This window comes from Hyperoodon ampullatus, assembly GCF_949752795.1.
Source record: "Hyperoodon ampullatus genome assembly, chromosome: 9".
Classification (NCBI taxonomy): Eukaryota; Metazoa; Chordata; class Mammalia; order Artiodactyla; family Ziphiidae; genus Hyperoodon; species Hyperoodon ampullatus.
Window position 1 is genome coordinate 36,812,371 of NC_136922.1, and position 12,149 is coordinate 36,824,519.

At 39.7% G+C, this 12,149-nt stretch overlaps 1 protein-coding gene across 1 annotated transcript; it reads left to right on the plus strand.

Annotated features, from left to right (window-relative positions):
- Positions 1-10,717: 10,717 nt before the first annotated feature.
- On the plus strand, positions 10,718-11,209 carry FERD3L (Fer3 like bHLH transcription factor; the record flags this gene model as incomplete). Its single annotated transcript, XM_079711655.1, has 1 exon — positions 10,718-11,209. One exon carries the CDS (start codon positions 10,718-10,720, stop codon positions 11,207-11,209), a length of 492 nt encoding a protein of 163 aa, XP_079567781.1.
- Positions 11,210-12,149: the final 940 nt, after the last annotated feature.

The following is a 12,149-nucleotide window of genomic DNA, read 5'->3' on the forward strand; positions in this document are numbered from 1 at the left end:
TATTCTCTATTGAAGAAGTCCCCCACTGGGCAGAAATGTCCAGGCCCTAGTATGCCTTATGTGCTGAGGCTGGCCAGAAAGAGTATGGCCTCACCTTGTATGCTGCCGTGGATCCCTAAGGCATTGCTTTTGGATAATATTGGCTAATTGCAATCCCTACAGTTAAAAGAGAAATCCAAGCAGTTAATTGCCATGGTTACCACTTGGAGTTCATGTTCTAATGAGGGAAACTGAAAGTAAAACAAGTGAAAAAGTAGATATATAATGTGTCAGGTACTTTTTGTGCAATGGAGAAAGATAAAGCAAGGTGAGAAGGTTAGGGAGTGCAAGGCAGAGGACGGGGAGTACTAGTTTATACAGGGTGATCAGGGAGTGCTTCCCTGATAAGCTGGCCTTATCCAAGGACCAGAGGGAAGAGATGGGGTGAGCTATGTGGATGTCTGAGAGAAGAGCATTGCAGTCAGAGGCAACAGAAATACAAAGGCACTGAGGCAGGTAATGTGCCTGCATGTTTGAGGAGCAGCAAAGAGACCAGCATAGCTAACGCAGCATGAGGGAGGAGGGAAAATAACAAGAGAGGAGTTCTCACAGGTGTTGGGGTGAGACAATAGTGTATCATGTAAAATAGTGCCTTTTAAGACACAGTGATGACTTTTACCCTGAGAGAGGTAGAAACTTACTCAGTGTCTCCACTTGACTGTCTAATAAATACATTAAATTTAAGATATTCAAAGCTGATTTCCTGATCTTCACCCTCCCCCAGATCTGCTCTTGCTGGAGTCTTTCTCATTTCAGTTGTCACAGCACTTTCCAATTGCTCAGGCTAAAACCTTGGGATCACCCTGGACTCTCTTCTCTCCTTCATACTCCATGTACAATTCATCAGCAAATCTTGTTGAATTTTCTTCAGCATATATCCTGAATATAACCGCTGCTCATTACAGAGAACACTATTAACCTGGGCTACTGTAAGAATCTCTGGTCAGATCTCCCTGTCTCCCTCTTGTTCCCTGTAGAATTTATCCTCAACACATTATCCAAAGGGATTCTTTTAAACAGTAAGTAAATCTTCGAAAGGCTCCAACGGATACCCATTTTACTCAAAGTAGAAACCAAGGTCCTTAAATAGTAGAAGCCAAGGGTCCTTAAACCCTGCCTCATACTACCACACTGACCTCATCTCCTAATTTTCTTCCTTCCCTCAATTCTGTCTAATGGCCTCTGTGATGTTCCTCCAATATCCCAGGCATTCTTCTACCTTATCTTCTCTGAAATGTCAGTTATCTCACTTGATGTACACTTAACTAGCTCCCTAGTACCTTCAAGTATTTATTCAAATATCACCTTCCAATCAGACTTTTACATGATAACCATGTTTAAAAGAGCAACCTGTCCCCAACTTTCAGCACTCATGATCCCACTTACACTAAGCAGTTTGTTTCCATAGCACTTACCACCCTCAACACAATAAAGAATTTTTTGTGTTTCCTATCTTGTTCACTGATGTATTCCAAACCCTTAAATCAGTGCTGCAAGGATCAGGCACATCATAGGCATTCAATAAGAATTTGTTGAAAAACATTGTATATAAATTTAGTGTGCAGTTGGGACTTCCCTGGTGGTCCATTGGTTAAGAATCCACCTGCCAGTGCAGGGGACACGGGTTTGATCCCTGGCCCAGGAAGATCCCACATGCCGCAGGGCAACTAAGCCCCTAGTCCACAACTACTGAAGCCCACATACACTGGGGCCCGTGTGCCACAACTACTGAGCCTGCGTGCTGCCACTACTGAAGCCCTCATGCCTAGAGCCCCTGCTCCACAACAAGAAAAGCCACCACAATGACAAGCCCGCGCACCACAACAAAGAATAGCCCTCACTCGCTGCAATTAGAGAAAGCCCGCGTGAAGCAACAAAGACCCAGCATGGCCAAATAAATTAATAAATTAATTTAATTAATTTAGTGTGCAATAAAGTTTAGTATGCAATAGAATAACATTATAATTTATTTGTATTGATGTGATTAGTACATTCATTATATTAATATATTTAATTTCATTTTCATATTAAGTAGGAGGTCTGAATATATTACATGGAACCAACTTAAATTGCTCACTTTTTTATTTTATTTTATCTTTTTTTTTGTGGTACATGGGCCTCTCACTGTTGTGGCCTCTCCCGTTGCGGAGCACAGGCTCCGGACGCTCAGGCTCAGTGGCCATGGCTCACAGGCCCAGCCGCTCCGCGGCATGTGGGATCTTCCTGGACCAGGGCACGAACCTGTGTCCCCTGCATCGGCAGGCGGACTCCCAACCACTGCGCCACCAGGGAAGCCCTGCTCACTTTTTTAGGTTAAAAGTTGTTTGATTTTTGGCAGCTACATATGTTTCAATTTAATACTAATATTTTCCCCATATCATAAATGAATAGTATAATGGCAAAAGCTGAAAAATTACTAAATTGCAAAACTACACATATAGTATTAATCTCCAAATATACAGAGAACTTATGGACTTAAGGATGAGTGTCAAACTCCTAACATTTATTACAAAGGAAAGTTACTATTAAAAATAACATGCAGGGCTTCCCTGGTGGCACAGTGGTTGAGAGTCTGCCTGCCGATGCAGGGGACACGGGTTCGTGCCCCGGTCCGGGAAGATCCCACATGCCGCGGAGCGGCTGGGCCCGTGAGCCATGGCCGCTGAGCCTGCGCATCCGGAGCCTGTGCTCCGCAATGGGAGAGGCCACGGCAGTGAGAGGCCCGCGTACTGCAAAAAAAAATAATAATAATAATAATAATAATAACATGCAAAAATATAGTATAGGAAATGAGGAAAGAAAGGAAGTTATTTAGGGGTAGTATTTTATAACATACTGAGGGATATTTTTGCCTTCACACCTCTCTAATTTTCCACGTTTTTCAAAAAGAAGTGAAGAATTTGGAGAGCGTTCAAATGACAACTAATTTAAGAACTAATATATTCAAAAATCTGGAAAATACATTTATTCCAATGGCTAACTGAAATGGAATTATTTCCTATGAAGAGGAAAAACCTGGGGCAAAAAACTAATAACCAATTTTAAGTAGTTTTTATGTATATACTTTAAAAATAGATATAAAGTAACATATCTGTCTAATCTTTCAAATCATGGTCTAGTTTTTTAGGTGCCAGCAGAAAACACCACTATAAAAAAGAGATCTGAGATACACTGAAAATATATTTTTTTCTCACATGTTAATCTGTATTTGAGAGGTTCAGCTCTGCTTCATTGAATCATTTCAAGTCCCAGTTTCCTGTTGCTTTGCCATCCTCTAGGGCAGGAGTCAGTGAACTACAGCCTGAGAATCAAATTCTGCCTGGCACCTTTTGTAAATAAAATTCTACTGGAATTCAGCTACTGGAATTCATTTGTGTATTATCTATGGTTGTTTTCACACTGTAATGGTGGAGTTGAGTAGTTGTGACAGATCAGCAAAACCTAAAATATGTACTATCTGGCCTTCTGCAGAAAAAGTTTTCCAACCCCTGCCATAGGGTGATGTCCTTGTCTATATGGTCAATGCTAGCTCACCACCAAAGCACCCACATTCTAGGCTGTGGGAAAAAGGCAAAGGACAAAGTAGAATGCAAAGGTTTCAAGAGACCAACTTGAACTTGCATATATCACTTCTCATTTAACCCATTGGCATAATTTTAGTGGGGCTCAGCTAAAATATGTGTGGGTGGGTCTATTACTAAAAGGAAAATGGTTAAGTAGATACTGGAGAACAATGAGCAGTTTCTGCCACAAGTTATCTATGGCAAAAAGAGGGTGTATAGGTGGAAATAAGGATGGAAAGGTTAAGCCTCTTGAAACAGCTGCCCTCTTCATTGAATGAATGAATTTTGACAATGAGAAGCGATTCACAAAGTAGAAGCCTGCTCTGTCCAGGAACTTTATCTCTTCCTTACTCATTCCTAGTTAAATGTATTTCACCCAGGGCCTAGCAATACTAATATTTTAAAGAGCAGATCATCAGCAGAGCACTTGTTTTCAGTGACTAGAGATAAGTCTTTAATCTCTGCAGTGGTAACTCTAACCTGGTATGTATGCTTCCCATCCAGCCTCTTCTTGTTACTCTATAGCACCTCAGTATAATTTCAAAGACACTAGTTACAGATTCAATTGCTTCAGGAGCATTTTTACACTCCCTGACACACACATATACACACATAAACAAGATACATGCTCACCAATTTTATATTCACTTATATTTCTGAGTGCCTTATCTTAGCAAGTCTCCATATTAGGAGTCACAGGGAATGTGGAGATAGGCTCATTAACCAGAGTGAGGATCGGCAAACTAAAGTCCAAGGGCTAAATCCAGCCCACTGCCAAATATTGTAAACAAAGTTTTAGAGAACACAACCATTCTTATTCATTTGCGTATTGTCTCTGACTACTTTTATACTAGAAAGGCAAAGTTGACTAGTTCAACAGAGACTGTATGACCTATAAAAAGCCTAAATTGTTTATTATTTTTTCCATTAACAAGAAAGTTTGACAATTTCTGAACTATGGCATTCTGGGAGCCCTTGCTTTCATTTGAACTCAGGATTTTAATTAGAATGTTAATTAGAGGTGTTAATTTGAATGTTAGTAAGAATTTCTTAACTCTAAATATATTCAAATCGTAGAATTGATTTTCTTTTACATTTCTTGAATTTTTTCCTAGAGCTTCTAAAGACAGAAAAGGTGCTCATTTTATTTGGATATATTTTCATATAATGAATAAGTTTAATGTGGAAGGGATGGGCTTTCCAATAATGTTGCTGTGTTAATTGGATATCCAATTGAAAACCAAATAAATCTTGGCCACCACGTCTGTTACTCATACCATAGAAAAATCACTTCTAGGTTGATTAAAGTTCTAAATGTGAGAGGAAAAAAAACAAAGCTTTTAGAGGAAAACAAAAAAGAATGTCTCCATCACTTTGGAATAGGTTAAGATTTCTTAAACATGACATAAAGAGTACTATGAAGGAAAAAATGATAATTTGGACTATATTCAAGCTAAAAACTTCCGACCAAAATCCAGAATACTGACAACACCAAATGCTGGTGAGGATATGGAGCAAAAGGAACTTTCATTCATTGCTTTTGGGAATGCAAAATGGTATAGCCACTTAGGAAGACTGTTTAGTAGTTTCTTATAAAACTAAATGTACTTTTAGCATACAGTCCAATAGTCATGCTCCTTGTCATTTATCCAAAGAAGATGAAAACTTAGCTCCACACAAAAACCTGCACATGCATGTTTGTAGCAGCTATATTCATAATTGCCAAGACTTGGAGGCAGCCAAGATGTCCTTCAGTAGGTGAATGGATAAATAAATACCCAGACGAGGGAATATTACTCAGTGCAAAAAAGAAATGAGCTATAAAGCCTGAAAGACATGGAGAAAACAAATATATATTACTAAGTGAAAGAAGCCAATATGAAAAAGCTATATACTGTGTGATGCCAACTATATAACATTCTGGAAAAGACAAAACTATGGAGATAATAAAAAGATCAGTGATTGCTGGGGGGTAATGGGGGATAAATGGGCAGAACACAGAGAATTTCTAGGGCAGTGAAAATACTCTGTGTTATAATGTTTGATATATGTTATTATACATTTATCCAAACCCATAAAATGTATAGCATCAAAACTGAATCCTAAGATAGAAGTATGGACTTTGCTCTAAAAAATTGTCATAATAAAAATAAATAAAAATTTATTTCCATCAAAAGACAATCATTAAGAGTGAAAAAAAAAGGCCACAGAGTAGGGAGAATATATTTGTAATACATATATATGACATAGGACTCATAGCTGAATAGATATATAAATAAATAAATAATTATAAAAATTAGCAAAACAGTTCAGCAGACACTTTACTAAGGAGCCAGTACCCAATTAGCCAATAAGAAATGGTTTTCAATTTCACTTGTCATGAGGGAAATGCAAGTCAAACCCACAATGTGATACACATGCACATCTTCAGAATAGCTTGCAAATGCCAGCTGTTGAAAAGGATGTGAAGAAACTGGAATTCTAGTACATCACTGGTGACAGTATAAATTGTTACAACCATTTTGGAAAGTAATTTATCAATAACTACTAAAGCTGAACATATACATAACCTATTCTACTTTAGGTGTATACAAAAACAGGAATGCATAAATGTTCTCACCTAAGTTATGTACAAAAATAACCATAGCACTGCTATTTGTAATAGATAAAAACTGGAAACTACCCAAATGCCCATAAGCAGTAGAAGATATATTCACACAATGAAATACTATTCAGCAATGAGAATAATATACATGAATCCCATTTTAAAATGTTGAGTGAAAGACATGAAAGAGTACACATAGTTTATTTTTATGTAATGCTCAAAAATTGGTAAAATTAATCTTGGAAGTCAAGAATAATACTTTGGAGAGTGTTCTGTGACATGATATAGGTACAATGTTGTGGGAGAGGTTGAAATAGTCTCAAGCCATATACTTAATATTTACCTGTTTTTACATAATCTCTAACTTCAATGGTTCATTCTACTCCTCAATTTGGGCAGAGGTTTCATGAGTATGCTTACTTTATGAAAATTCATTAAGCTGCACATATATGACTGGTGAATTTTTAAGTATATGTATTAAACTTAAAAAAATAGTTTACCTAAAATAGAAAAATAAAAGAGATGCATATACATTCTCCTAACTCTAAAATCAGCCAAGGCCATAAACCATGCATAATTTGAAATGAATTAAGAAGAGAATGCAGGCCCCTTCTCTATGTCAGCTAAGGGAGTGTTTCTTAGACTTTTCTCCCTGCAATCATGACAAACATTTACCTTTGTTTTATTTTATCATTTTCCCAAAATTTGCTTAATGATCTGTAAGAATAAGAGAAGGGGCATGAAGAAGGGAAGGAAGGGAAGAGTTTTAATAAATTTGGGAGAGTTAGGTATTTGCTTTACTCGCTGGATACTTTTTTATCTACTTTTCTCTCCTTAACACTCTTAATCCCATGCTCCAGCCCCCTTAGCAGTTATTGCTCAGGTTATTCCTGGTCATTTGTTTTTTTCCGCTTTGATTCTGAATACAAGATAATAGTACAGCTCTTCTTCAACTTATGATGGGCCTACATCCAGATAAACCCATCATAAATTGAAAATATTAAAAGTCAAAGTGTGTTCAATACACCTAACCTACTGAACATCATAGTTTAGCCTAGCCTACCTTAAACATCCTCAGAATACTTACATTAGCCTACAGTTGAGTAAAATCATCTAACACGAAGCTCACTTTATAATTAAGTATTGGATAGCTCATGTAATTTATTGAATACTGTACTGAGAAAGTGAAAAACAGAGTGGCTGTATGAGTACAGAGTGGTTTTAAGTGTATGGGTTGTATACCCTCGCCATAGCATGGCTGACTTGCGGCTGTGGCTTGCATCCACTGCCCAGCATTGCAAGAGCCATATCATACTGTGTATCACTAGCCAGAGAAAAGATCAAAATTCAAAATTTGAAGTACAGTTCCTACTGAATGTGTATTGCTTTTGCACCATAGTAGTCAAAAAAATCATTTAAGTTGAACCACGGTAAATCAGGGACCATCTGTATACACAGAATGTTTAATGTTTAACTGGGATGGCCAACAAAGATAAAGCAGGTAATAAACTAAGCAAAACTGTCATTTTGTAATCATTTCCTGAAACATCTTGATCAAAATTTGTTGAGGGCTTATCAAACTCTTTCCAAAAGCCTCCATGTAGGTCACTGAATAATTATAAAACATCTATAGGCCTGGAACCCAAAAGAATCAAGTTTGAATTTAATGTCCTTTAATCCTCAGTTGGGTTTTTAAAAAATGTTTCTCTCTTCTTTCAAATCTAGAAATGAAAATAATAGTTCCTTCCAGTGAAATGAACTGTTTTAAACCATATAGTACTTTACAAGTTTACTGCATTTACTATTTATATTTGCTGTGGAACCAAATATCCACAAAAAACTTTTTTAAAATAATGTGGATGTTTCAAAGTAAGCAGAGAAAACAATTTCACTTATTTCTGTTCTATAATTAATTATATTTATGAACAAAAAGTAGATTCAATCATGATAACTTAGATTTTAACATTTTTCTCTGATTATGTCACCATGATTAGAACCTTGTAAGATAAACAAATTATTGTGGTACAAACAGAAATGTTTATCTTGGGATTTTATGATAAAATTGAAGAGAAAGTTTTTTTAAATAGTTGCTATATGCATGCCTATTAAACATTTTAATAAATTCTCTAATATTTTAATAGAGAATTTCAACCCAATTTCAACCCAATCCTGTGTATTGGTTCCTTTAATTTTTCTACAGTTTCTTTTGTGATGTGATTGTTGAAAAATTCATTCCCTTAGATAAAATCATAAAGAATTTTAGTCCAAGAAAAGTGTCTCTTAGAGTCTCATGATAGCTTCTGACATTTATTTTATTAAATTTTAAATTTAAATTTCTACCATATTTCCCTTCATTAAATGTCCTAATGTATGTTTGATGTAGAACTAGATTCTCACTAGGTGAGGTATTTATTCCGCTTATGTATGCATTTAAAAGGAAAAAATAAGTCATGAGAAACATTCAACAACTGCAAATCAACTATAAAATTTATCCAAACGCTTAACAATGCATTAAGTTAAACAAGAGTTAGAAAGAATGTTACTGCTTGTCAAAACAAAAATTAATCCTCCCATTTACTTTTTCCTTAGCCACTGTTGAAATTCCAATTCTTTTTTTATTTTTCAGTCTTCTCTTTGACAGAAGTTTAGTAAAAACCAAATAGGTAATCATAATCAAAGATCTCATTCTCATTACATCTTTCAGGAACATTAATTTTGATTCTTTTCTGCCTGAGTTATCACAATGCAAATTGGAGAGCGAAGAGTAAACACAAGCAAGAGAAAAGAAAAGTAATTAAAGGACAAACGAGCAAGGGGGAACCTAGACACAAATGGGTTAAAAAAAGAAGAAGAAGAAGAAGAAGAAAGCAAAAAGAAGACTACAAGATGGTATTGCTTTAATAGTATCTGGGAGTACTCACCGGAAGGCTACGAAAAAGAAAAGGAATTGTGCTTACCTGTTAGAAATAAGCGGTTTCTGGGAGCTGTCCAATGTACTAACTTAACCATCATAGTCACAACTTACCTTGTTAATAGGAATTGATGTCCTAGGTATTTCTCCCTTGAACCAAGGCATCTCTGTACTCATCTTTTTAGGCTATCTCTTTTAACACATCTTTAAAATGATTTTCTACTATGTTGTTCTGCCCCACCGTGTTTTCTTAAAAATCCCTACACAGAATAATTAAATAAATATAGCTACTGGCAAAAAAAAAAAAAGAAGGAAAAATAAACGCTTCTTTGTTAGATATATATATATATAATCTGAAATCAGTAAAATTTTATTTTCGCTATCCAAATTTTAAGTCTTTTTTATCTCAAAAAAAAGATAACCAAAATCTCTCTTAAATAAAATGCAGTATAGTTTCCGCTCTTAAATCCTGTAGGCTGGTAATGAGGAAAACAAACCAGATAGAAGTGTCAGGATTATTCTTTGTTCACGAATACTGATCAGGAATTTAAAATTTGAAAGACTTCTCAACAGAGGGTGAGCTGATCAACCAATTGGTTTATCAAAGGGTGAATCCCGGTTTTGAAAAGAGACTGAAGTTGTTTTGTTTGGGGGGGAGAGTTTGCTTTGCCTCCCATGCTGGGATTATACAGTAAAGCACACTGGGTGGAAATATTCTGAGCTTCCCTTTTTCGTTTTATTGCCATCATAACTTTTTCCCTCTAAGTAAAATCATTTACCTGGGTGGGAGATAGGGTTAGGAAAGGAAAGTCAAGTACCTCAATTGCTAGACTGATTACAGCAAAACAGATTTTAGAAGTCAGGGTTGGTAAAGCGAAAGGAGAGCTGTTTACGACCCAGTGGAAAGAGAAAGCCGGTTCCAACAGCGACTCTGGGGAATGCGCTCTCGGCCCCCCTACCGTGCTTACTTAAGCTAATGGAAGATCTTGCCTTTCAGTAGCCGCTGCACTGGGATACCAGACAAACAGCTCCCCTCGACCCCTGGCAGACAGGGCCCCTCTTCAGGACATCATTAAAAGCACATGCAGTTGTTTCACACCCACTGGCAGCCTAGGGTGGCAAGATTCAGAACTCCTACTCTGAAGCCAAGGAGAAGCCAGAGCGGTGGAAAACATCCTTGCTTTGAAAATCCAAAGCTAAATTAAAGAGCTACATGAGATAAGGAGCCTGAAGAATATTAGTTGACTGCGGGGGTGTGGAGAGACACAAAAAGCACAGCAGGTAAGGGCTGGGAGTTGTTGCCAAGAAGGAACTGTCCCAGGTGGCACAGGAAAAGGGATCGCAGAATTGGAGGCCTGTCCCTTTGAGTCTTCCATGCGTGCTCAAGCTTGTCTTCTCCCATCAGTTTCGAGAGGAGCGACGTTGTCAGAGCCTTCCCTGTCGGTGCAACTAATCCTGTTATCAGCTTGGTTATAAATATTAATGTCCCCTGGTCCTTCGGTGATGGTGACCCATCAGATTCAGGGCTATTAGGAAGCCCATCACCAGCCTCGCCCCTCCCTTCGAGAAACCGATGAGACGCAGGGCCAAGCCGACTCGATGGCAGCCTATCCCGAGAGCTGCGTGGACGCCACCGTGCTGGACTTCGTCGCAGACCTGTCCCTAGCCTCCCCGGGACACCCTCTTCTCTGCGACTTCGCAGCCGGGGTCCCCTATGGAGACCACCAGGACCTTGTGCTCCGAGAGGAAGGACCCAGGAGTCTGGCGCGTTTTGAGGACGATCCAGAAGAAGAGGAGGGTGAAGTAGAAGAGGGGGGAAACGAGGAGGAAGAGGAGCACGGGAGAGGCGCCTCCCTGCTGGGCCGCCCCAAGAGGAAAAGAGTGATCACGTACGCCCAGCGCCAAGCCGCCAACATCCGAGAGAGGAAGCGGATGTTCAACCTCAACGAGGCCTTCGACCAGCTGCGGAGGAAGGTACCCACTTTTGCTTACGAGAAGAGGCTGTCTCGGATCGAGACCCTACGCCTGGCCATCGTCTACATTTCCTTCATGACCGAGCTCTTGGAGAGCTTCGAGAAGGAAACCGGCTGAGCCAGTGTGGGATGAAAGTGTCTGCCCCCTCCTCGCCTGGGCGCGCGCGGGTTTGGGGTGTTTCAGGACCCGGCAGTGGGTGTGGCTGAAAGGCCAGGAGGGACGCTCCAAGACAGAACGTCTGGCCTTCGGGAGCTTGGTTCTGGATTATAAAATTCCCACAGCCCTCGAGAAGCATGGAAGCCGTAGAGTTAATATATACGCGATCGCTCTCAGCGGAGTGTGGGGCAGGAGCGGGCGGGGCAAGTTAGGACTGGTTAAGAAGGAGTTGGGGCAGTCGAGGCCCACGCCCCAAAGCAGCTTTTGTCAGGCGGGTGGGAAGCTAATCCTTTCCGAAAAGGCAGACTTCGGGGGCTTCTATGGAGTCCCATATCTCCCTCCTTCTTACGTGTGTGTGTGTGTGTGTGTGTGTGTGTGTGTGTGTGTGTTTTAATGTAAATATAAAAGAGGCATTCCTACTTTTCTTTTCTTTTCTTTCTCTTTTTTTTTTTTTTTTAAGCCTCAAGAATCGGTGCTCAGCCATCCCAGGCAGGCACTCCGCTCCGGACGTGCTCTTAGGGAGGCCTTGGACCAGAAACCCGCGAGGAGTGCGGTACTGGGTCTTCTGAGAGGCCAAGGGGCTCCGGATCTCTCCTCCGGTCCTCTTAGGCTTGTCGACAGGCAGAATGAAGGAGATGAGAAAGGAAGGGGAGTCGAAGGGACGGGCGACCTCTAAAAAGGAACATTATCCCCCCGCTTCCTTCCCTCCCCCTCCCTTTCCCTCCCCTTAGGCTCAGAACAGCAACCCTGTTATGGACGCTTGAACCCAGAGGTGACTGCTCCGGCCCACGAGCTGGGGGTGCACCTGGGTTTACAGGGTGTCTTGGGCGCCCCGAGCCTTACCGCCCGCGGGTGCTTTCCCCTGTCGCCTACACGGGGGAAAAGGGCTGGGTCCTCCCAG